Genomic DNA, 25,780 nt, shown 5'->3' with positions numbered 1-25,780 from the left:
TATATGGAGCCATTGTCCAGTGTTCTATCATAATAATTCCCAATAAAACAGCATTTTTAGTTTAGAATCAAGAATTTTACTTGATTTAGAAATCTTAATTTCCCATCCCATGTTAAACATCATTATAAGAGTACAGCACACTTCATACAACGCCTCTTGCCTAATTGGTATAAATATGATAGAAAGTATTTCAATCTAATTTGTCTGACTATACTAAACAAAAACTCCATGACATGGTATACTTTCATACAAATCATCGACCATAAATTGACAGCCACTATATGGCAACAAAGAAGCTCTTCTCCCCCTCCTTAGGCTGCACTCTCACCCTCTCAATAATCGGATCAGCACAGCTAATCCGAATACGCTCAGGGGTAGCAGGGGACTCCAAAGAGAGCACGTCATTCACGTTCCACTGCTTACGTGCAGCCTTCAAGGCGTCACGAATAGCAAAGAAGACCGCACTGCCCATAAACAGGGGCGGCTCGCCGACACCACGGGAACGTTGAATAGTGCGCAAGTTCTCCCACTCCACATCCTTAAGCAAACTCACGTTGAAAATCTGCGGGATATCACGGAAGCCAGGGATTTTGTAGTTGCCCGGGCCTTTGGTGAATATCTGACCAGAGGCACGGTGCCAGAGACTCTCTTCGGTGGTGAAGAGACCTTGTCCTTGTACAAAGGCGCCTTCAATCTGACCGTAATCCACTGAGGGGTTGATACTGCGACCCACATCCATTTTTATGTCGGCGCGTAGAGGCGTCCAATCACCTGTCAATGTGTCAATTTGGACTTCAGCAGCAGTAACTCCTTGTGTGAAGTAGAAGAACATCTGGCCGCTGTTCTCACCCCACACGTAGCCGATATCGGGGGTACGGTAGTATCCTTGTGCGGAGAGGTTGACACGGTCGAAGTAAGCTGCGTGAGCAAGTTCTTTCATGGTGGCATTGGGCATCTTCTCTCGGAAGGGGCGTAAGCGTTCGTTGATTTGTTCACATGCATTAAAGACGGCGTAACCGTTGAGATCGGAGCTTGCTGAAGCAGCGGTTGAGGAGGTATTTGCCACTGTATTAGTTGCAGTCTCGGATATAAAGACGCTCTCCTGCGGCACTCGCAACGCTTCGGCGGCAATCATGGTCATCTTTGTGTGGAGGCCTTGCCCCATTTCAACACCACCGTGTGCTACAAGAACACTACCATCGTGGTAGATGTGAACCAAAGCTCCTGCTTGGTTCAAGAAGAGAGCTGTAAAGGAGATACCGAACTTGGTTGGCACAATCGCCATTCCACGTTTAGACCACTTGTGCTGCGCGTTGTATTTCTCAACAGCCTTCCGACGCTCGTTATAAGAGCTCTCTTCCATCACTTGCTTGTACATCAACGGCACATACCAATCTTTGAGAGGTTGGTTGAAATGCGTCTTATCATCTGGCTTGTACATGTTGATGGCCCGGATCTCTTCGGCTGGAATATCCAGATGATCGGCAATCTCTGATATATAAGACTCGGCGAAGAACATGCCTTGTGGGCCACCAAAGCCACGGAAAGCTGTGTTTGAAACAGTGTTGGTTTTGCAAACCCGGCCGCGTACATTGACATTCGGTATTTTATACACGCCATCAATGTGCGACAAGCTTCGCTCCACGACGGCACCGGAAAGATCTTGCGTGTGACCTCCATTGGCGAATACATCTGCATCAAGCGCAAGGATCTTTCCTTCTTTGGTCACACCAACCTTCCATCGACAGAGGAACGGGTGACGCTGGCCGGAAGTCAATATATCTTCATCGCGATTGAGCATACATCGCACGGGTCGCTTCAGTTTTGTAGCCGCAACGGCACAAATACCAGCCAGTTGAATAGATCGTGACTCCTTGCCACCAAAGCCACCACCAAGCCGTTTCACACGCGATACGACTTTATTCGCAGATACTCCTGTCACCTGAGCGACATAGGCTTGTCTGTAAACTATTAGCGTGGATTCTGTGAAGAGACACAGTTGAATAGATCGCTACTCACGTTTCCGTAGGATTCTGGGTAGAACTCCAAATCTCCATTTCACCATCCTCTGGCTTTGGAATTGCGACACAGGCTTGCGTTTCCAGGTAGAAGTGCTCTTGGCCACCCATTCGCGAAACTCCAGTAAAGATGTGGTCAGCTTTTTTGAAAGCTTCCTCGGTATCACCATTCTTGATGAAGCGATAGTGCTCAAAATAAGACTCCGCCTCGATGGCCTCTTCCATCGTAAGGATACTAGGGAGGTCTTCATATTCAACCTTGACAGCCCTCATACCTTCCTCGGCGATTTTAGCGGAAGTTGCCAGGATCACACCAATGGGTTGACCAGCAGTGGTAACTTCATCAACGGCAAAGAAAAGCTCATCGGACTTGGGCTGCCCCCCACCAGTTTGCCTGGGGGTTAGGAAGATCTGTGTGGTCCACGTAGTCCGCAACACCTGGGATGTCCAATGCAGCAGACGGGTCAACGCTAAGGATCTTGGCATGAGGTTTGGTAGACAGAAGCATGCAGGCGAATAACTCATTCTGTTGAACAGGGATATCATCTGTGTATTGAGCTGCTCCTGTGGTCTGTTTCAACGCTGCAACGTGCGGAGTGGCTCGTCCAAGAATCTTCTGTTGGTACGCGACGGAGGTCTCAAGATCCTTTGCTCCTGTGGAAATTTCTCTCTCAATCTCAGCGATAACGTCTGGATCCAAATCTGAAGCCTTGACCTCGAGTCCTGAAAGTACGTCGTAGTAGAATCTGTAGAAGAATCCCAAAGCCAAAGACTTCCGGTAACTGGCCATACCACCGGGAACTCCAAACGGCAGGTTAAAATCTTGCTCCAGTGCGCTCATGACACCCTCTAGAGTTGCGGGGTTTGTGAACTTCTTGCCAACCAAAAATGCCTCGGCATTCTTCGCTGAAACTGTCATAGCTGCCATACCACCAAACACAAGGTTCGCGCTGACCACATCATTGGTCTCCGAAAGAGTCACCCGTAACGCGGAGTTGACAATTGCAATATCATCGTCCTTCCGCTTGGCCTGTTTATAAGCTCGCATGTGCTCTCCCTGTGCCTTCGCAACTGGAATGCGCAGGCTAGCAATTATTGCGTTGGGGGCGAGGGCGGTCTTTCTGTATCCCTGGAAGAATTCGGTCATTGGAATTTCGGTCTCACCTTCGAGAGACTTGGCCACGAGGATAGTGTTGGTGGCTACCAAAACCGGGTTGAGATCAGAGATTGGTGATGCAGTGGCCAAATTACCCGCAGGGGAAGCGACATTTCGGATCTGTCGCCCCGCGAAATAAAGCAATTGCTTCTTAATCGCTTTGAAAGGCTGGCCTCTGGCTTCACCGTATTTCTCTACCGCTTGGTCACAGATGTGTTCGAGGTCTGTCAAGGACACATTTGCACCAATCTCCAAACAATCGTCGTGCAAGGTAAATTGTCGCAATTCGGGGATATCTCCCAGGTAGACGGAGGCCGCGTATCGCATTGCTTTAAACTTGATCTCAATTTGTGTCTCCGTGCTTCCACCAATTAGTTTAGCGTCTGGGTGGACGTTCTTAATCTGCAACAGTTGCGCGACGGTCACTGGTCGGTACCATTTCTTCTTCTTGTTACCATATGCTAAGGGTCGGTATTCGTGTTTCCGCAAAGCAGCAGGGAAGATCAGTTCTGTGTCTGGACTGTACGGTTTGAAGTCTGGCGCAGGAAACTTGTAATCGACCGTCTCGTTCTCGTCATTGTTGGTAGAAGGCCCTTTACAGCAACCACCGGAGCCTTTTTTCTCCATGCAGCAGCCCGACCCACCATTGGAAGAGGCCTTTCCGCAGTTATTTGTTGAGTTGAAGCTCTGAGCAGCATCTAGAATAGGTCGATAACCCGTGCATCGGCAAAGGTTTCCATCAAAGGCTTCTTCGACATCGTGTTCCGAAGGAGACGGATTGTTTCGCAGCAAGGCATAAAGAGACTTGAAACTATCAGTCAACTTCACATCCCTTCCGAGACAGAAAAACCCCGAAGCAAGGAAAAGGACCACATAGGCGTACCATGACTATTCCAGGAGTACAGAAACCACATTGACTTCCATTACCAACTGCAATTCGCTGCTGGATAGCATGGGGATCTTTCACATTCCCAATCCCTTCGACTGTGATAACGTGTTTACCATCAATGCTAACGAGTGGGGCAATACAAGCATTCACGGAAGCATGGTAGATTTTCTTCGTTGTAGGATTGATATGGGAGACGACCTATTGACGGTATAACAGCTCTGGTTAGCACTAGGTGCATAACCCAATATAGTTGACTCGAACCCACCACAGTGCAAGCACCACAGCCTCCCTCGGCACATCCAAGCTTTGTACCTGTCAACCCAATACCCCGCAGGTATTCAAGTAGGGTCACTTCCGGGTTGATCGTGTCTATCACAACCTTGGTGCCGTTGAGATAGAACCGAATAGTGTCATCCCAGTCTTCAGTCAATGCAGAGAGGCTGGTCAGCTTCTCAACCACGACTGTGGAGTCCGTCTCTAGGATTCCCGGCGCCATGGTGGAAATGTGGAGATTGTGGCGATATTTAGAGGTAGGCTTTCAAGGGCGACTTCAGGTGCGCATCTTGGGTTTTATAGCGAATTAGGGAATCTTGCAAGGACTTGAATCTATTACTAAAATGAAGTCTTGCAAAAAGTCAATATCAAAGGAGGGGAAGTTCAGATGAGATCAATTTTCCAGATTCGATATCAGGTGGGCCCTTGTTATCTTTGCGGGGATCGCCACTGTCCGACGAAGGAATTCGGATGACCGTCGGGTTCCGGCTTGGCACCTCACCCAGTGGTTTTGCTGGGATTACTACTCCGCATATACTTACTCAGTATATATTGACTATTATGTATATAATAAGTCTTGAACATCTGTCTTGGTCAAATTTCTATATCTGAATTACGCCAAACCAAAAAAAATAAAAAAAAAAGATATGCTACAATACATATATAAAGAAATGGTCCATAAATGGTAACCCGCGAATGCACGCTCACGGTCTCGACCCTGCAAAGGCTTTCTCTTCCTCTTCCCACTTCTTTCGTTCGACGACACTTCGGGCCCTATATGGTAATGGAATTAGTAAAGAGTGTATGAGACATTAGACAGCAACAACTTACCGATAGGCCTTCACAAAACGCCAAACCTCTGTGTCTGCAAGGTTCCAAGCCTCAACAACATCCTTGATGTTGATACGGTTCGTTTCCTTGTTCTTGATTACCTCGCGGGCTTTCTGGATGAGTTCATATTCTTTGCCGACGCCTTGTTCGCTTGGCGTGTGATCCTGCGCGCTCTTGGCGGAGTCTTTGTCATTCTCAGTTGCGGGATCAATATTACTCCCACGAGGGATCTTGAAACCAAACTGCCATTCAAACTCGTCCAAGAGTTCTGAGGGGAGACTCTGGCCTGCCTGAGCAGGGAGAGATTCCACTGTCATCCACAAAGAAGTCCCCACAGCATCTTCACCTGCGACAACCTGCTTGAAGATCACTCCCCGGTATGAAGAACCCAATTCGGGTCCAAGGTGTTCCTTGGTCACCTCAGACAACCATGCGTCGCGCTCGGTCTCCCGACGAACTTGTGGTGTGGTGATCTCCTCCGAGTTCCTCTCCAGACTGATAAGAGTGTAGGGGTGAGGAAGGGTGCCGATGGTGAACAAGAAGGTGGTGTTTTTATAGGTCGAAGGCTGGCTGATACGCATGGGTTGCTTTGCAGACCCAGATCCACATGGACGGCAGTCGGGTTCATTGGGTGGACAAGAGTCGGGAATGGGCGATTCGGGGCACTGGATAAGAGCCTTTGCCAGCCGAAGAGCAGGTTCCACCAGCGCGGTAGTGTGCTGAGGGAACGGCTTTAGCACGGCCAGTCCGGCGGGGAAGGAGCTATGGAAGTGATTGTGGAGGTGGGAGTTGATCAGTTGGACAAGAGCCAGCTGACCACTCGCAGGGTTCTGGGTCATCTTTTCATGCACGGCAGAGTAGTGGGAGGTAATAGCTGCAGATTTATAAAATGCCAAAGCACTCGGCGGCTCAACCTTGAACGATTCCGGTGCAATCAGATCAATAAAGGACTGGGTTTTATCATCGAGCTTCATGACTGCGCTCTGAACGGCCGCATCGATCCGCGACTTGTCCGCCGCGTAGAGGCCATTCTTGAGGTTTTCGAATCGGGTAATTGACTCTGGGACAGTTCCTCGGCGAAGGTATGAGAGCATGGGATCATCATAACGTGCCATAGGGAAGCAGTGGAAGTCCGCGAGCAAACCGGTGCCCATGTGCCCCCACGCAAGCCAAGCGAACACCTCGTTCTGTGTTTTGGGCGCAAGTTTCCACTTTTGAACAATTTCATAGTTAGGGTTTTTCATCGCATCGCCCGGAGTCAATACCACGGGCTTGAATCCTTGTGCAAACCATGCTCGACGCCATGCGAGAAGCAATTCCGCATCGGCATTCTGCAAGTCCTTGAGATCCTTGCCATTGGCTTTGTTGGGATTATACTTCGCATCGTAGTATGTGTAGATCGGTCGACGTTCGCGGAGGGGAGGGAGGACGGATCGATTCTCATCCAAGGTGATGGCAGAGGAGAATGGGTTCAACCATTCGAGGGTGCTGTACCATTTCGACTCGCCATGTGTGCTGTTGGTCTGTTCCTCGGGCTGCTCGTGGGAGGGAGGGCGGAACGAGGGCAGGTGGAAGTTGCTTAATGAAGGTAGTTTTGGTGTGGGCACGAACTTGGCCGGGCCTGTGGCTGATTGCTCGCCCGCATCAGGCACCGGAGAGGACGAGAAAATGAATAGCAAAAGCGCGACAAAAACGATTACAGACAGGAGAGCTGTACTCCTGTGAGGAATCATCTTTCCAACATCCAAACCAGAGGACCTGTATAGAGGCCCGTCAAAAGTTGAAGAGTAAAAAAAAAAACACGTGTGGCTTCAAACTGCGACGCTTCTCCTGAAACTCCACCTCGAACGAGACCGGATTTGGCCAACGTAGTCTTGGCAAGAAAATGACGATAGATTTGAAGGCAGCTCAGTACACTCCCATCTGAATCTCTTGGGCTAAATTGATTCCACTCTGGCTTTCAGTGATGTACCAAATACAAAATCCAACCCTTGATAATAATAATCTTTCGGACTAGGACAGGGATGTTGATATCCTACAAAGTTGCCTGAGCTCGAAACGCAAATGATGACTCAGCCAATTGGAAACCTTAAATGACCTCCATCGGAAGAGTGGTCCGTGAGCATACAGCATATGAGCTCTGGTGTATAAAGCATGTATAAAGCAGGCATATGTTCAAGATGTGCTAGTATATATCTTTAAAAGATTAGGACGGTTGACACTTTTATTGCCTATGTATATATCGTGTTCATTTACAAGGGAATAGCAATGATTCACGAACACTCCAACATATATGTCTCTGTAGGTATCCAATGGAGCGAGATGAAGGCTTTATAAGATGATATGTATACCAGGAACATTTCACTAAACCAATATGTACATATCTTAAAACTACCGGCACATGCTATGTTGTACATATATATATGTACCTTGATCTTCCACCTAACTACATAGTTACATGCCTCCTTCACCGATATCAGACCTTTGCGGTAGTCATAGCCTCAGCACCTGAGATATAGCTGGCTTTGCAAGCATAGTCTTAAGTACCAAACAGCATATACAGTAGATATGTCAGACAAAAGGAAATAACTAAACCTCATTGCACATTCTACTTTGTACTCCCTACGATGTACAACCTTGCCTCGGTTCTGCCAATCTGTGCCGCCCTGGGCGGGAGAAACCTCAACTCCGACGCCACCCCACCATGTACAAAGCGGTGAGCACTATGTGGGGGAAACAGCTAATCAGCGCCTCAATTCTCATTGGCAGAAATAGCGGCGAGATCGGACTTTTCCACTATGGGGGGGTAATTTTAATATTGAGTCATCGTATCTTTCATTCTCCAACTATTTTGAACATACTGCAACGATGGCTGTAGGAACGGCCTCTTTGCAGGACCGCCTGGAGATATGGGCACAAAGGTTGAACAACCTGACTGTCTCTCCATTGACCCGCGATTATCCCGATACACAAAAGACCGACAGCAAGAGAGTCATTGAGGCTTTTGAGTCTCTTCAACTCCCTAAGGAGAAGCTTTCGGGCTCATCATCCGGCTTCACTGCTTTCCTGACTGCATACGTTATTCTGGTAGCGCGATTGACCGGTGATGAGGACATCGCTGTGGGCACGAACTCCAACGAGGATGGTCGTGCATTCGTCATCCGGGTGCCCATTGATACCTCGGAATCTTTTTCCCAGCTCCATGCCAAAGTAGAAAAGGTATGTATGTATGTTTTTTGCTATAGGGCTTACTGCTAAATGCCCCGCAGGCATATAAGGAGGGATCTTCCCAAATCGTGCCCTTGGGCAGCCTTCGCTCGTATATCCAGGAGAAGTCCAAGTCCGAACGCACACCGGTCCTCTTCCGATTCGCCGCATATGATGCCCCCGCTGCGTCGCAAGATTATCCTGCAAACACCTTCGATACCACTGATTTGGTGGTGAATGTTGCCCCGGGTTCAACTGAGGTCGAATTGGGCGCATACTACAACCAGCGTCTCTTCTCGAGTGCTCGTATTGCTATCGTTTTGAAGCAATTAGCCAGTATTGCTAGTAATGCTGCTGCCAATCCAGATGAGGCTATCGGCCGTATCGACTTCATGACCGAAGATCAGCGCGCACTCTTGCCCGACCCAACATCCAATTTGAACTGGTCTAACTTCCGTGGTGCCATCCACGATATTTTTACTGCCAATGCTGAAAGACACCCAGACAAGTTGTGTGTGGTTGAAACCCAGTCGAACAGCTCCCCTCACCGCGAGTTCACCTATCGCCAAATCAACGAGGCCTCCAACATCCTTGGGCATCATCTCGTACGGTCTGGCATTCAGCGAGGAGAGGTTGTCATGGTTTATGCCTACCGTGGTGTGGACCTGGTGGTTGCTGTCATGGGAATCTTGAAGGCCGGTGCGACGTTCTCGGTTATCGACCCCGCCTATCCTCCGGAACGTCAAAACATCTACCTTGATGTTGCCCGTCCCCGCGCTTTGGTGAACATTGCCAAGGCTACAAGAGATGCAGGTGAACTTGCGGACATTGTGCGTACTTTCATCGACGAGAATCTTGAGCTCCGCACTGAAATTCCTGCGCTTGCCCTACTCGATGATGGAACCCTTGTCGGTGGATCCGTCAAAGGCCAGGATGTCTTCGCCAACGAGGTTGCATTGAAGTCCAAGTCTACTGGTGTCATCGTTGGTCCTGACTCTATTCCCACCTTGTCTTTCACATCTGGCTCGGAAGGCCGGCCGAAGGGCGTTCGTGGCCGACACTTCTCTCTGGCCTATTATTTCCCTTGGATGTCTGAGACTTTCAAGCTCACCCCAGACGAGAAGTTCACTATGCTGAGTGGCATCGCTCACGATCCTATTCAGAGAGATATTTTCACTCCATTGTTCTTGGGTGCTCAACTCTTGGTGCCCGCTCGGGAGGACATCCAAAATGAAAAGCTTGCTGAATGGATGCAGAAGTACGGTGCCACCATCACTCACCTTACGCCTGCTATGGGTCAAATTCTTGTCGGTGGTGCCTCCGCTCAATTCCCTGCTCTTCACCACGCATTCTTTGTTGGTGATATTCTGATCAAGCGAGACTGCCGCTCACTCCAGGGACTTGCGCCTAATGTCAGCATTGTGAACATGTACGGAACAACTGAAACCCAGCGTGCTGTCAGCTACTTTGAAATTCCTAGCTACGCCAGCAACGAGGGCTACTTGAACAACATGAAGGATGTGATTATGGCTGGTCGCGGAATGTTGGATGTACAGATGCTGGTTGTCAACCGCTATGACCCCACTCGCCTCTGTGCTGTTGGAGAGGTCGGCGAGATCTACGTCCGTGCGGCAGGTCTTGCAGAGGGCTACCTTGGTTCCCCGGAACTGAGTGCGAAGAAGTTCCTTACCAACTGGTTTGTGAAGCCTGAAGTCTGGGCGGAAAAGGATCAAGCCGAATCCAAGAACGAGCCCTGGCGCGAATTCTATGTTGGTCCTCGTGATCGCCTTTACCGCAGTGGCGATCTAGGCCGTTACACACCATCTGGAGATGTTGAATGCTCTGGCCGCGCCGACGACCAAGTGAAGATCCGTGGTTTCCGTATTGAGCTTGGAGAGATCGACACCCATCTTTCTCAGCACCCTCTGGTCCGTGAGAACGTGACCTTGGTGCGAAGAGATAAGGACGAGGAACCCACCTTGGTCAGCTACTTTGTTCCCGATATGAACAAGTGGGCCTCGTGGTTGGAGAGCAAGGGCCTTAACGATGATGACTCCGAATCTGAGGGTATGGTTGGTCTGTTGCGACGCTTCCGTCCTCTCCGTGATGATGCTCGTGAGCACCTCCGGAGCAAGCTTCCTACATACGCAGTGCCGACCGTTATCATTCCCCTTAAGCGCATGCCTCTGAACCCGAACGGCAAGGTCGACAAGCCCGCACTTCCATTCCCAGACACTGCGGAACTGAGCGCCGCTGCACCCCGCCGCCGCTCGTCTGCAGTGCAGGCCCTTTCTGAAACCGAGCAGACACTGGCTCAAGTCTGGGCCAAGCTCATTCCCAATGTGACATCTCGCATGATTGGACCGGATGACTCCTTCTTTGATCTCGGTGGGCACAGTATCCTCGCACAGCAAATGTTCTTTGAGCTTCGTCGGAAGTGGCGTGTTATTGACATCAGCATGAACGCTATTTTCCGCAGCCCGACCCTCAAGGGCTTTGCTGGCGAGATTGACCGCCTGCTCGCAATGGAATCATTTGCAACTAGCGATGACAAGACCCTAGCTGTGCAAGCTGCTAATGAGCCGGATGATGAGTACTCGAAGGATGCCGTCAAGCTTGTGGATGAACTGCCCAAGACATTCCCTCAGCGCACTGAGGCTATGCTCACTAGCGAACCCACGGTGTTCCTTACTGGAGCCACTGGTTTCCTAGGCGCGCACATCCTCCGAGACCTGCTTACCCGTAAGTCTCCTTCCACCAAGGTGGTAGCTTTGGTTCGGGCAAAGTCCGAGGAGCAGGCACTTGAGCGACTCCGCTCCACTTGCCGCGCATATGGTTTCTGGGACGAAGCATGGACCCAGAAGCTGCAAGCCGTCTGTGGTGATCTTGGAAAGCCGCAGTTTGGCCTTTCCCAAACAACGTGGGACGACCTTACCAACCGCGTGGATGCTGTGATTCACAACGGAGCTCTTGTCCACTGGGTCTACCCCTATGCCACACTGAGACCGGCCAATGTTCTGGGTACCATCGATGCCCTCAAGCTGTGCGCCAGCGGAAAGGCCAAGCAGTTTGCTTTCGTCAGTTCGACCAGTGCTTTGGATAAGGATCACTTCGTCCAAGAATCCGAACGTATCATCGCTGCTGGTGGAAATGGTATCAGCGAAGACGATGATATGGAGGGTAGCAGAGTTGGCCTTGGAACCGGTTACGGCCAAAGCAAATGGGCTGGAGAATACCTTGTCAAAGAGGCCGGCCGCAGAGGTCTGAGGGGAACCATTATTCGCTCCGGATATGTTCTTGGTGATTCCGTCACTGGAACTACCAACACTGATGATTTCCTCATCCGTATGCTCAAGGGCTGCATTCAAATTGGTCTTCGCCCAAATATCTTCAACACCGTGAATATGGTCCCTGTCGACCATGTGGCTCGTATTGTCATTGCTACTGCCTTCCACCCACCTTCCACAGGCGTTAACGTCGCCCATGTTACTGGACACCCTCGCTTGCGCTTTAACCAGTTCCTTGGTGCGCTAGAGCTCTACGGATACAATGTCCCCCAGGTTGACTACGTGCCTTGGTCCACTTCCCTTGAGCAATATGTCAACGATGGCCAGCACAATGACAAGGAGTCTCAGCATGCTCTGTAAGTTTAAATTTTTTTTTCGGTCCATTGACGGATTCACACTAACCTTTTTTTAGTATGCCCCTGTATCACTTTGTTACGTCAGACCTTCCCTCCAACACCAAGGCCCCGGAGTTGGATGATGTGAACGCAGCGACGGCTCTGCGTGCCGATGCTATCTGGTCGGGCGTTGACGCATCAGCCGGTGCTGGCGTGACCGAGGAATTAGTCGGCTTGTATGCCTCGTATCTAGTACAAACTGGTTTCCTCCCCGCACCAACTGTCGCGGGGGCCCGCCCTCTACCTGCTGCTCAGATCAGTGAGGAACAGAAGAAGACCCTGTTGAGTGTCGGTGGCCGTGGTGGTGCATCTTGAAATTTATAAAAAAGATCTCATGTACTTATTCTGATATTCTGATTTTCAAAAAGCCTTTACATTTCCAACCCCCTGCAAAACATGTATTAAATTGAGCCATTAAAAACGTGGCTTGTGGTGTATACGACCTTGATAGTTCGGAATCGTTCGGCGTTATCGAAAGAGCCCGATTTGTCAATATGCCCGTTCTACAGTACTCGGGACTCGCCGTTTTCCCTCCCCACTCTTTATTTACTTTCACTGGGAAGTTTATATAGCTTAAAAAAGACCTTCTTTCTTGCTCTATTCCATATTTCCCTCCGCAATAATTAGTATTACATTATGTCTGAAGGTAAGTGTGTGAGCGGTGTTTATGCGCGTTCTTGGAAATTCAACTTCCCCATAAATTTTACTACTTTCTTTCTTATCTCTCATTCCACCCGGTCAAGACATGTCGAAACTCTATGAGACGTACTGCTTGTTAGGTAGGGGATTCCAGGTACTCACCTGACTCCCTGCTCACGATACAGTCTCGAGTGAAACGCACAATGACCACTCCCTCGGCAGCGCCTCCTACCAAGCCCTTATCAAGCTCTACACCGTTCTCCTATGCTTGTCACCAAAACACCAGTGCAGGATCACCCTCAAGCATGAACACACATCCTAAGCCCCAAACCTAGACTGAAACTGATATGGTTCCCGCAGATCGATATGCTGCAGGTCTGCGCCTGAACAAAGAATGGGCCGCACAGACAGCCCGCAAATACCCCAACCTCTTCCCTACCCTCGCCACGGGCCAAACACCGCAGATTCTATGGATCGGGTGCTCCGACTCTCGCTGCCCAGAAACCACCTTCTTGGGTCTCGAGCCCGGTGACGTCTTCGTACACCGCAACATTGCCAACGTCCTCCACCCGGGCGACCTCAGCTCCTCCGGGGTTATCGAATACGCCGTGCAATACCTGCGTGTCCATCACGTCGTGGTATGCGGGCACACATCCTGCGGTGGTGTCGCGGCCGCCATGGGAAACAAGAACCTGGGTATTTTGGACCCGTGGCTGTTTCCCCTTCGCCAGTTGCGTGAGCGCAATCTCAAACTTCTGCAGTCATTGCCCAGTAATGAGGCAGTGTCAAAGCTGGCAGAGTTGAACGTTCGCGAGGGCTTGAATATTGTCAAGCAGAAAAGTGTTGTGTTGAATGCCATTCGCGAGCGGGGACTTCAGCTTCATGGCTTGATTTATGATGTTGGATCAGGTGTGCTCAGTGAGCTGGACACGCAGGATTCGGAGGAGGTTATTAGGGCTCGTCTAACGGCTTTCCACACGGAATGAGTTAGCAGGGGGTTTTTTCGGAGTTGGCCAGCCCATTGCGAATGTAATACAAATGATACATAGAATATTTCTGGATAGCGACGGATATTTGATGAATTGATGAACACAAACATTACACAGAAAATTCTCGTTTTTCTTTTTTTCTTTTTTTTCCGGGGAGAAATGCTGGGGATACCCCTCATAAATATATGGTACGATGTTATGGAGGGATCCGCAATGGTCGGGGATGGTGTAAGACCAATTAGAGTGTCCAAGTGTGAAACATCCCGATGTCTTTATATCGTAGGCCTCTATACGGAGCATATACGACGTTTGTGGTTTGATCATCTTTCTATAATCCTGCCAACACATCCATGGACCTTCCCTGCAAGGATTAGGTATCTTTTGTATAACAGCTCCTTATAAAAGCCACATAAACACAACATACGACATTATTATACGTTCACATCTACCTCGGCTTACTTGTCCAACACTTTTATAGATCTTTCTAGTTCTCTTTCCAGACATGCAGTGATTGAAGAGATGGTATGGATTGGTAAGTCTATCCATGGTTGATTATTGTTCACCTGAGCCCTTAACACCTAACCATCATCCATGAACTAAATAATATCAGTAACCTTGGAATAATACTTATGACTTACCTAAATAACAGTTGACAACTACTGCTAGAAGGTGTAATAGTAGCGTAAGATATCTATGAATTTATGGATGGCTACGTGTAAAGCAAACATATAAGGGTAATCCCTCCAATCTTGGTTCCTTCCCTGAGTTCCTACTTAACCTTCCCTCTACCTCTCCCTTCTTCATATTCAAATCTTCTTTTTTCCTATCCTCTAGTGGCATTCATCATGGCGATCGAAATCTCAGATGGAGTTGGTAAGTATATGACCTTTCTGGCGTTTGACTACCATTCATCTAACCACGCTAATGATCAAAGCCATCGATGATGGTACCACCAAGCCCGAGGCCAAGGATATCCAGTATGAGCCTGTAGGCACCCTCTGTGATTTCCGCACCCTCTACCGGACAAATCCCGATGCATATGGTAAGAAGTCATGGAGCAAAAAGGTGCCCATCGACTTGCCTGATCACGTCGAGGATGCCGAGTCAGCGCAATACGCACTTCTCGTAAGAAAAAAGAAGTGCTATGATGGACGCAGAAGCTTGTCTATCCACTCCATCATAGTGCAAAGCGAGCGTCTCAAGAGGTTCTTGAAAGAGGCACTGGACAACTATCCTGGTGTAACGACGACCTTGCAGCGCCTCGAGATCGCATCGCCTTTCCGGCCTTTTGTTCATCGATGGGAAGCAATTACCAAACTACGAGACGGAGAGAAGGATCCAACAACCAAGGCCCATGTGGATATGTTCTACCGCATCATGGACGAGGAGCTCAGGAATGTGATTGACCGCAAGAACGACCTGGTTGCCAAAGGGGTAATCACCCACGACTTGGTTTGGACGATCCTGGAACCTCAAGATGTGGTTCTTTCCTCAATTGATGGAACTCTGTGTGCATATTTGCTCACCCAATCATCACCGGAAGATGGAAAATCGGAAAATGATTATCTCAAAATGGAATTCGTTGGATTCGACGGAAGCAAATTCGGATACAAATACACAGCTTTCCGGATACCCAGCTTTGTGGGCACGATGCCAATTACCTCATTGACATTCTTTCCACTTAGGTACCACCCAGAAAAGGATGCTATTCAAGACTTGTTGATTTCACGGGGCAAGAAGTGGGAAGGATACAAGGGGTACCACTTCAAAGCCTATGAAGAGGCTTCAACCGGCACGAACTCCAAAAGTCGGGATGACAATTCGAGGGACACTAAACATCATGTCAAGAGTCGCGTCATCATCGACATCGACGCATACAAGACTTTTGCGCGCATGGCCTTAGTCACCGTTGACAGGGAAATTGATGGAGAACTAGATGATTCGCAGCGCCTCATTGCAACCCCAACGCTCTATGGATATTCTTTGAGTGAGAAAGAATGGAGTACGTTCCTCGTGGATCAACTGAAAGACATTGAGTGGGACGAGCAGGCCTTTGAGTCACTGGTCCTACCGCGGGAGCAGCAGGGCCTCAAGGAAGTGGTCTTGGCCGTTGCAAAAGCTCAATCCAAGAAAGTCGATGGATTTGACGATGTCGTTCGGGGAAAAGGCCAAGGATTCATTATGCAGCTTAGCGGTCCTCCGGGGGTCGGAAAGACCTTGACTGCAGAAAGCGTTGCTGAGGTCATGAGGGTTCCTCTTTATGCCATGAGTGCGGGTGATCTTGGAGTTGACGCCAGAGTCTTCGAAGCAAAATTGAAAGACATCTTGAAGCTGATTCCCAAGTGGGGTGCTGTTCTGTTGCTTGACGAGGCTGATGTCTTCATGGAAGCCCGCGATTCAACCAATCTCGATCGCAATGAACTTGTCTCAATCTTCTTGAGAATACTTGAATACTACGAGGTAAGATCCGATGCCTGGAATCATCAAAGCCAAAGGATGCGGGGGAAAATACGTAAAATGACATGTTACTGATCTTCTATGTTTTTCTTCAGGGTATTCTCTTCTTGACCACCAACCGTACACAGAATATCGATCCTGCCTTTGAGTCTCGGATCCACCTCTCCCTCGCTTACAAGGAGCTCGATGCGGAATCCAGGCGCCAGGTTTGGACACAGTTCCTAAGCCGCTCATTGAACATTGAAGCCTTCACGGATGAGCAACTTGACCAGGTGGCCAAGTCCCAATTGAACGGTCGCCAGATTAAGAATGTGATCAAGACAGCCGGCCTTCTGGCTTGGTCTAAGGGGAGTGAGCTTCGATACGAATATCTGAAGGCGGTGCTTGCTCTGAGAGATTTGCAAAAGTGATGACTGGTGAGAGCATGGGGCTTACTGCGTATTCGTATTGAAAATTAAAATTAGCTAGCAACACCCCCACAGACTCGATATCCGAACTCCAAAACAAAAATCCAACTTTATGTCTCTATTTATGCTTGTAATTTCCTTTCCTTCCAGTATGTTGATAAAGTGCCGAGGTGTGTTTTATGCGTATGGCGCTGCACTTGGCGCCGCCGTCAACGGGGTCCGAGTACGACAGGGCTGAGCAGGCAACCAAAAAAAAAAAAAAACACATCAGCCAAGACTTTCACTTCTTCCATCAAGTCATGTTGGTTGATATATCCTTGGCTCCCACACTACTGACAATGCCTCCAGTGTTCCATCCAATGCTTCCGACAGGCCCCGGGGCCCGTTCCCCCCTGAACCACAACTGTCTATAGGGCTAGGGGGCTCTTCGTTTTCGTTCTCGGATACGCAGAATCCCGGTCCACCCCGTTCCATACGACATGGATTATGTTGAACCTGCAATTTGAAGATGTTATGGCCTCTTAAGGCTGAACAAATGATATTCCCCGGAACGCCGATCATCCAAAAAAAAAAAAAAGAAATGTACACGAAACATCAAAACACCCATCATCTCCAGGGCTGAGCAAAGACCTCTTGGCTCAGGTCCACCGTGTGTTGGCTAGTGCACCCGCATGATCCGACAATTTCACAATTATAATCCAATCGAGGTGGCGCCCCCGGGTGCCCCCCATGGCACAACTCCGATAGTATGCTGTTGTGGAGCACGCGAGCAGTAATTTCTTCTCCTTATTCTTCTCGTAATTTCCTTCTTTTTTCCCTCCCCCTTATATTGTGCAGTATATGCGGATTGGAAAACAGTCCGTGTCGAAAGATTTCCTCATGTTGGCCGCTTTTCGCGTTAGGCCATTATGATTGTCACTCGTTTTCATCATCCGCAGCGCTTGATTTTGTCTATTTTGGTACTTTCAGGTATCTGCTCCAAGTTGCTTCACATATACCAACATCGATCTCTTCCTCTATACCTTTTGGCCCTTTATTTCCCAACATTTTTTATTCAGGAGGTTCTTCTATTCATTACAGTATGGATTCTCTTACATACAACTACCGGTCGGTGGTCAGTAGCTGCCGTTATCGGCTCAGCGATTGTCGCGTTGGTTCACCTTTTTCCCTTGGATGCGCCGACCAACGATATTGACTTTTCACCCTCAGATGCATTGATTTATTAGCAACGTCGTCGCAAATTAGTTTCTATTCTCAAACCGGCAGCGAAATTCGATGGGATGCAGCCAGGTCCGTGGGCGCCAGTCGGCAGGGAATGAACTTGATATTGAGCGGTCTGGTGCCGATGGCTGCCGCTACAACAGTGATCGCAGTGGCTTCCTGGCTTATGGCTCAAGGGATCTGGAATCTCATGACCCGCTGGCTATGTGCCCTCGCCAATCTCAGAGACGCCAAGACTTCCGCCGTGTTACCGGGGCCCTCAGATCTGAGAAATTTAGTGTCACATAAACCTCGGCTTTGGACCCTTGTGGGAACCGGAATAACGATCGGACTCTGGATAATCCGGCCATCCGTCCCATACAATCATATGACGGGGGCTCTTCCCTTCACCATGCTCGGCGAACACTCTCGGGCTCGTCGGATGACCATCGAAACTTTCCCGCTGCCTGAATTGCTGGCAGAGGAATATCGGGAACCTGCGAACGGGCACTATAAGGGGTGGGCACCGACGTTGGATGACTCGGGTAACACTGCCTATGGAAATAATAAGCCAGCCTGGGCGCGAGGCCCTCTTCCTGCTGCGTTTGAGAGATGGATTGTGAATCCCGATTCAACTTCAAACACGGACGGAATTAGCTTGGAAATTAGCTTGGAGGCGCCTAACTCGACCGTTCAAAGTGTGTCCAAGAGAGGCGATGACGAATTCGATTCTAAAAACCAGAATAAGACAGCCGAACCGCGACATTATTTCTATAATCCCGTTCAAGATCCTATGAGGATAAGCAACCTTGACCTGGAACCACTTGGTCCTCTGCAGGAAGCTCTGAAGGACCATGCCATCCCGATCAACCACATCGTCTTTGTGTTCCTGGAAAGCGGTAGAAAGGACCTCTTTCCCCTCAAAAACGATTCTCGCTTGTACAACCAAATCCGTGAATCGTATGAATTATATGATGAGGAGGACGAAGCCGATCTACGCGACAAACTGTCTCAGATAACCCCCGTGGCAGAAATGCTTACAGGGGAAGAATCCGGCTTCGGTTCCTCAGTTAACTCAACGAATACCGGACTAGGTGGTCTCAGCTTCGACGGGATATTATCGGGGAGCACTCTCTCTGCGAAATCGCGTCTTGTCAACTACTGTGGTCTTGGACCGCTTCCGGTGGACTTTATGCATGAAAATGATATCATTCCATACCAGCCGTGTTTGATGCACATCATGGATCTATTCAACCAGCGCAAGAATTCCACCGCTTCTGGCAATTCCACCAACAGTCACCTGGAACGGGAGTGGCAAACCATCTATGCGCAGTCTGTCACTGGGGAGTTCCAGGCACAGACTCGGCTTATGGATCTGCTCGGTTTCAAGCAGACATTGTACTCGGAAGATATTGACGTGGAGGACGCGAAATACTTCCATGAGGAAATGGAAAAGATCAACTATTTTGGGTATGTTGTTCCGCAGAATGCCCTGAGGCTAATCCTCGTTTGTAAATACTAACTTGGCACAGTTATGCTGAAACTGAGGCCCGCCCCTACATCAAAGACTTGATCGACGAAACGCTTCGTCAGAACAAAAGACTCTTCCTTTCACATTTCACCAGCACCACTCACCACCCTTGGGGCACACCCGAAGGCTGGAGCCGAGATAAATATTTCGGTGATCTCCACAAATCACAACACGAACGCATGGACGATTTCCTCAACGCAAATCGCTTCGTCGACACATGGCTCGGAGACCTAATGAGTATGCTCGGGGAAGCCGGCATCGCGAACGAGACCTTGACAGTCTTCGTGGGAGACCAGTACGTACATTTACCACAAATAACTTACAAACCTGACATCTAACCAATAACACAGCGGCCAAGCATTTGCAGAAGACTGCCCCGTCACAGGAACCTATCACAACCCACACATCAGCAACTTCCGCGTACCCCTTGTATTCCACCACCCCTTATTACCCCGCATGCACCTTAATGTCAACGGCAGTGCCGTATCCATCCTCCCGACAATCCTCGATCTCCTCGTGAACACCAACTCCCTCAATGCAGACGACACGGAAATTGCCCTGGATCTAATGAACGAATACGAGGGCCAGTCCCTCATCCGGCCATACCGCACCTCGCACAACGGCCGCGAAGCCTGGAACATGGGCGTTATTAATGCCGGTGGCTCGATGCTGAGTGTTGGCTCCGCGGCTGTGCCCTGGCGTCTCAACCTGCCCTTGAACAATGACTTCGAGTACCGGTTCACGGACTTGAGTAATGACCCGTACGAGCTTGCCCCTGTCACCGGCTGGACTATGAGCTCGCTTGCTGCGGAGGTCCATTCCAAGCATGGGCCTGAGGCTTTCGATTGGGCTCAGAAGGCTGAGAAGGTTGGTCTTTGGTGGGTTGCGGAGAGGAAGAAACTTTGGAATTATAGTGATCCTGATGAGTGAAGGGCTATTTACGAAAGTGCATAGCTCGTGTTTTGTTTTCTCTTTTTGGTCCTTGGAGCGATTTGCATAGCATGCATTCTGGGGGATATGTTTTTCTGTTTTTCTGGGCGTTGGCTACCCAGGGTTAGTTCAGTTACCTTCTGGCTCTGTATAATATTCGGGTGAGGTAGACCTGCTGTATATAAAAAAGATATGGCTTGTGCCGTTTTTCTACTCATACTGATTTTCCAGGGGAGCTATGAGCATGGAATAGTCAACAAATCAGAATAGTCGTTGTACTGTTTCATCAATTAATATACTACATAGTTAACTAGCGTGTAGCATCTATAGAAATCAGCCTGGCAGTATCCAAGGCGGTAAGTTCTGGAAAATGAAGATCTTCCCATTATGTCAATGCCAAGTATGGAGACATTCATACTAAAGATTCAGGGAATTATGCTTATTTGGATAAAATTGGAGAGCGCTAAACAATAGGGGTCTACGGGGTAAAGCTAACAGCTTCATACTTCATTTCCAATGTTGTTGCCGTATAGACGGTAATATTACCGACAGCCGAGAAGTGCTGACGAGGCCTCATGGGTTTTGCGGTCCACTTGAAGATCTTCATTGAGCCTGACGGGAAGAAAGCACCACATTTTCTACGTTTCACCCCCTTCGCTACCTCAGAGGGTCCAATTAGATCCATCTTTGCTTGGCCCTTCCGTCCCTACCATTCGCCCACCGGACTTGGCGTCTCCCTCGATCCGCACGTATCTTACCTTGTCTAGACCCCCGGCGATGGTCCCCTTTCTTTTTCTCTTCTTCAATGACTTCCTTATACCACGCTCTTTTGAAGAATGCTGTTTTTGAGCGTTTCATTGCTGTTATGGCTGTGCCAGGCTGCACTGGCGCAATATTCCAGCGATGATCTCATGTCATTCGTTACGGTCCGTGTCCCATACCATATCCTACAAATTATTGTTTAATCCCGCTAACACCGTGTTCTCCAGCTCCCCGATATTCGGGCAGTGAAATTCAACGTCCAGTACGAGAACCGCGATCGCGTTAGCCCCGGCTACTGGTTCGTCGCTCCTTATCTACACATTGGCCCCGATCCACCGTCCACCTTGTACGAGCAGTATCAGATCGGCCCCCATATCTACGATAGTGAAGGAGTGCGTTTACACCAATGCCCCCACGATACAGACCCCGACAGCTGACCTTGTTTCGGTATAATAGCGCCTCATCTGGACCGGCTCGCAACAGTTCGACAACAGGAACGTATTCGATTTCAAAGTCGTCAACAGTCTAGGCCCTGACCCACACCTTTCGATGATCTTGCAAAACTCGTGGGATTCGAAAATAGACACCGGATATGGGCTGATCTTGACCAATGATTATCAAGTCCAACGAAAGCTTCCTTTGCGGAGGGATCTCGGCATCTTTGACATCCACGAATTCAACATCCAGGACGACGGTAAGACTGCGCTGGTCACGGTCTACCTTTCTCATGAGATTACCCTAGAGCAATTCGGTCGCCCGAAAGAGACTACCTGGCTCGAGTCCGGCGGGTATGCCGAGATTGATCTGAACACCGCCGAGGTTATCCAGTGGTGGGACTCTTATAATCACATTCCTTTACCCGAGACTGTCCACTACACCCCATATTCTCCAGTAGAGGGACACCCTGGCTGGGATTATGTGCATATCAACTCAGTTGACAAGAATGAAATCGGGGACTTCTTGATCTCATCGCGGTTTACGAACACTATCTACCTCATCTCCTGCATAGATGGAAACATCATGTGGCGATTGGGTGGACATTATAGTGATTTCGAGCAAGATTTCACCTTTTCGAAGCAGCACGACGCGAAATTTATCGAGTCGAATGGGACGCACCATATTATCTCGTTTTTGAACAATGCCTCGGACGAGGAATTCAATGAGGAAAATATGTCATCATCCCTGTTCGTCGAGTTGGATACCAGCGTGAAACCCATGACCGCCAAAGCCATCCGGCGCTACAACCGCCCCGATCACCAGCTCTCGAGACTTCGCGGAAATACCCAGCTGCTCCCGAATGACAATGTTTTCACCTGCTGGAGCAAAGAAGGCTATATTTCCGAACATGGCGCCGATGGAGAACTACTGATGACTGCTAACTTCACCTCCCCACGCTATTCCTCCTACCGCGGGTACAAATTCGAATTCACCGGTCGCCCCACGGCTCCACCAGACATGGTAGCGTCCGTCTACGGCACCGACGAAACCAACATGGTGACCACGTTCTGGGTCAGCTGGAACGGCGCGACAGATGTCGCAGAGTGGCGTTTCTACGCACAAGCCTCTGAGTTCCACGACCCTGTCTTTATCGGCAATACCACCCGATCCGATTTCGAGACCATGTACATCGCCCGTGGATATCTGGACTGGGTATCTGCCGAGGCAGTGGATGTCAATGGCACTGTCCTAGGCAGGTCCGAAATTCACCGAAGCAAATACCCCGACTGGAAGTCTGTCGGATATAGAGGGAAGTCAACCACACCCATTCCGGTTGACCCGTCGATCATGTACCAAGCAAGCGATATCGCAGCAGAAGACAATGCGGTCAACGAGTCTAACCGCACCTCATCGGATGCAGTCGATACCCAAACACAGAAGACCACCCAAATTCTCAAGCATACATACGATGCTATCCGCAGTATTAGTGGTATCTTCTCTTTTGTTTTGCTTCTTTGTGTGTTCGTTTTCGTTATGGCATGCTACATGATCATCCGTGGCTGGCGTGTCCGAGTCTACCAGCGTCTTGCTACAGAAGACGGGCTACCAGGTGAGCGGGCGCATCTTGCGTCGCCGCATGAGGATTAAGTTACTTTGACTTTGGTCAAAAGCATTAAACGCTATTGCATTATTTTGGGGAGTTCTTGTACATTATTTTTTCGGGTCTTTGGTGGACTATGGTCCAATGTGTATATACTGGTTCCCAGTTTCATCGACTACATACCCGGTTGGCTTTCGTGATATATCGCGATTTGTTCAGACTAGACTTCAACTGTGATTCTATTTTGATGTGGAAAGGCTTTTTTTGGGTACGATCGGTGGCAAATGAGTCAAAGGAACCGCAAGGTGTATGACAAGCTGCAGCTCGTTTGGTAGGCACGTGCGCTCCATTTATAATTGGTGTTTTATAGTGAGCTTATGGGCTTATGAGCTTATAAGATCATCATATGGTCGGCTTCTTAATAATGGCGGCCATCACACAAAGTAATACCTCAATCATACCCAACCGCCGGCGGCCTCCGGGCAAGAGTGCTGTTCTGATTCGCCAAGTCTTTATACGGACTATCACACACTAAAACATAGTGTCGTCTTTTATTCAAACCTTGTTCTCTATTAATTTAGTCCTGCCATCTTGTTGCATGTAATTTTTTTTCACACCTTTCTCATTATTCCTTTTACTTTGGCATGGCTGTCAGTGACCTCTATAAGCATGTTACGGAATCTCCTCCCGAGCTATCCACTAATACCAGCAAATAAAATGTGATATTCTTGAACATTCTAGAAGACCGGTAAGTGGATCCCACTGTTTACGATGAGACCTGGGCCTTGAAAGCATCGGCAATGCGACCATGTGGACCTGCACGGGTTGAGCCTTGGGGAGGACTACATATAACCGCGATAGTGGTGTTCTCAGGCTTGATGCAATACTTTTATCACTGCAAGCAACTCTCATATCGGTCACCGAAACTAGTCTCAATGTGATACAAATCCCAAGAGTCTAAGTGAATGCCCCTCACGGAATACCCCTCATGAGGGGTATAGCATGAGGGGCACCCCAAAGTGACCATTGTGTCTTTTTAGACTCTTCGATCGTCGATTCCAGAGTGTCCGGAGCTCGGAAGCCGGTGTCGATCAGAGACACTAATTTTGATCATATATTACCTCAACTGGAAGAATGTCTCACAACATATCTTTGAAATATCTTAATTGAGACCTGTTTATACCAATTGGAGAAGCCGCAGTAAAGTGGTGCTACCCCATGTTCCCGGCCCACAAATTTACCTGAGAATAACTGCGCTGGTGGAAATGCCCGCATGGGATTCCCGGTACTGACGAATCTCGGGAATAAAGTGGCAACATTCCCGAGAAAATTATTCCCGAGGATTCTTTTCCCTTGTCTATAATGTAGTCCTGGTTCAAATAATTCTTTTCTTTTTTTTCCTCACTTGTTTCTGTAAAGTTCAACCTTGTTCAACCTTGGAACTCATTTGTTTGTTGTGTTCAACCAAATCCACAAACAATTGATACCCACTATGCCCTCAACAAGCTTATGCCAAGATGAGGCATGCCCTCCATACAGCCTTATGGATGATTACAGCGAGGGAGCTCACCCACAAATCCTTGAAGCTCTTTTGCGAACAAACTCCATACAGCAAGTCTCCTATGGAAATGATGAATACAGCATCAGTGCCCGGCAATTGATCCGAAACAAGATCGGCTGCACCGAGGACGAAGCGGGTGTCTTCTTTGTCCCCAGCGGAACCTCCGCAAATCTCATAGGAATCGCCAGCTGTCTAAGGCCTTATGAGGCTATTATTACATTGGATTCGGGTCATATTGCCTGCAAAGAGGCAGGTGCGATCGAGGCAACCGGCCACAAGCTTATCCTCGTGCCTGCAGTCGACGGCAAGATGACGCCCACCAATCTCCAAAAGGCGCTCCAGCAAAACCAGTTCTACCCTCATTACGCCAAACCCCGACTACTTTATATCTCTAATGCCACGGAGACTGGCACTGTTTACACAAAACGTGAGCTGAGCAGCCTCTCCGCCATTTGCAAGCAATCAAACCTCCTGCTTTTCATAGACGGAGCGCGAATGGGCGCGGCAATTTGCTCAAAGAAAAACGATCTCACTCTACGGGAGATCTTCGATATGACCGATATCTTCTGGATCGGCGGTACCAAAGCCGGTGCTCTGATGGGAGAAGCAATCGTTCTCAAGAAGGAGCTAGCCGATGGTTTCGATTTCCACCTCAAACAACATGGCGCTTTGCTGGCCAAGGGCCGTATTCTGGGAGTTCAGTTTATGGAGCTCTTCCGATCAGACTTGTTCTTCACACTGGCCACACATGCCAATGAGATGGCTCAGAAGATCTCAACCAGCTTCGAGAAGTTGGGTTATAAGTTGGCTGCGGAGACGGAGACAAACCAGGTGTTTGTCACCATTCCCCAGCAATTGGTTCGCACACTGCATGAAAGATTCCGATTCTATGTTTGGGAACAGCTTGATGATGGAAACTCCGTGATTCGACTTGTGACGTCCTGGGCCACCGATGAGCGGGAAATTGACAAGTTCAATGCGTGGGTGCAACAGTGGACTGTGGCTACCAACATTTGAAGTGTCATCCATTAACTGTTTCCCTCGGTGATTTTTTTATGCGGTTCATTAGCACTATAGAGACACCCAATATTAATATAATTATAACTAGAATTTGAAGTTATTCAAAAATTTACATCGAAATTCTTCATAGATCCAAGTCAGCTGATCGCGCTAACCATGTTCGGATACTAAGATATCCGCATAACTCTTG

At 48.9% G+C, this 25,780-nt stretch overlaps 8 protein-coding genes across 8 annotated transcripts; 6 read left to right on the top strand and 2 right to left on the bottom strand.

Annotated features, from left to right (window-relative positions):
• Window positions 1–277: 277 nt before the first annotated feature.
• Window positions 278–4,559, bottom strand: N7487_011351 (putative xanthine dehydrogenase HxA; the record flags this gene model as incomplete). The annotated part of the gene is made up of 5 exons (XM_056879081.1): window positions 278–1,961; window positions 2,020–2,393; window positions 2,443–3,978; window positions 4,058–4,261; window positions 4,329–4,559. 5 exons carry the CDS (start codon window positions 4,557–4,559, stop codon window positions 278–280), a joined length of 4,029 nt encoding a protein of 1,342 aa, XP_056724400.1.
• A 481-nt stretch (window positions 4,560–5,040) lies between these two features.
• N7487_011350 (uncharacterized protein) lies at window positions 5,041–6,900 on the bottom strand (the record flags this gene model as incomplete). The annotated part of the gene is made up of 2 exons (XM_056879080.1): window positions 5,041–5,110; window positions 5,168–6,900. The coding sequence occupies 2 exons, from the start codon at window positions 6,898–6,900 to the stop codon at window positions 5,041–5,043; spliced, it is 1,803 nt and encodes a 600-aa protein (XP_056724399.1).
• A 1,135-nt stretch (window positions 6,901–8,035) lies between these two features.
• On the top strand, window positions 8,036–12,371 carry aarA (L-aminoadipate-semialdehyde dehydrogenase; the record flags this gene model as incomplete). Its single annotated transcript, XM_056879079.1, has 3 exons — window positions 8,036–8,386; window positions 8,437–12,017; window positions 12,074–12,371. The coding sequence occupies 3 exons, from the start codon at window positions 8,036–8,038 to the stop codon at window positions 12,369–12,371; spliced, it is 4,230 nt and encodes a 1,409-aa protein (XP_056724398.1).
• A 527-nt stretch (window positions 12,372–12,898) lies between these two features.
• On the top strand, window positions 12,899–13,681 carry N7487_011348 (carbonic anhydrase; the record flags this gene model as incomplete). Its single annotated transcript, XM_056879078.1, has 2 exons — window positions 12,899–12,980; window positions 13,056–13,681. 2 exons carry the CDS (start codon window positions 12,899–12,901, stop codon window positions 13,679–13,681), a joined length of 708 nt encoding a protein of 235 aa, XP_056724397.1.
• Window positions 13,682–14,529: 848 nt separating this feature from the next.
• Window positions 14,530–16,551, top strand: N7487_011347 (ATP-binding protein; the record flags this gene model as incomplete). Its single annotated transcript, XM_056879077.1, has 3 exons — window positions 14,530–14,557; window positions 14,619–16,144; window positions 16,237–16,551. The coding sequence occupies 3 exons, from the start codon at window positions 14,530–14,532 to the stop codon at window positions 16,549–16,551; spliced, it is 1,869 nt and encodes a 622-aa protein (XP_056724396.1).
• An 814-nt stretch (window positions 16,552–17,365) lies between these two features.
• On the top strand, window positions 17,366–20,209 carry N7487_011346 (uncharacterized protein; the record flags this gene model as incomplete). The annotated part of the gene is made up of 4 exons (XM_056879076.1): window positions 17,366–17,698; window positions 17,758–19,218; window positions 19,281–19,574; window positions 19,630–20,209. The coding sequence occupies exons 1-4, from the start codon at window positions 17,457–17,459 to the stop codon at window positions 20,207–20,209; spliced, it is 2,577 nt and encodes an 858-aa protein (XP_056724395.1). The 5' UTR covers window positions 17,366–17,456.
• An 836-nt stretch (window positions 20,210–21,045) lies between these two features.
• Window positions 21,046–23,056, top strand: N7487_011345 (uncharacterized protein; the record flags this gene model as incomplete). The annotated part of the gene is made up of 3 exons (XM_056879075.1): window positions 21,046–21,135; window positions 21,199–21,363; window positions 21,428–23,056. The coding sequence occupies 3 exons, from the start codon at window positions 21,046–21,048 to the stop codon at window positions 23,054–23,056; spliced, it is 1,884 nt and encodes a 627-aa protein (XP_056724394.1).
• Window positions 23,057–24,501: 1,445 nt separating this feature from the next.
• N7487_011344 (threonine aldolase family protein) lies at window positions 24,502–25,587 on the top strand (the record flags this gene model as incomplete). The annotated part of the gene is made up of 1 exon (XM_056879074.1): window positions 24,502–25,587. One exon carries the CDS (start codon window positions 24,502–24,504, stop codon window positions 25,585–25,587), a length of 1,086 nt encoding a protein of 361 aa, XP_056724393.1.
• Between the last annotated feature and the right edge of the window lie 193 nt (window positions 25,588–25,780).

This window comes from Penicillium crustosum (genome assembly GCF_028827405.1).
Source record: "Penicillium crustosum strain IBT 35664 chromosome Unknown utg000005l_segment0_segment0, whole genome shotgun sequence".
Taxonomy (NCBI): Eukaryota; Fungi; Ascomycota; class Eurotiomycetes; order Eurotiales; family Aspergillaceae; genus Penicillium; species Penicillium crustosum.
The sequence above is the reverse complement of the archived record's forward strand: the minus strand, read 5'-3'. Positions and strand labels throughout refer to the sequence as shown.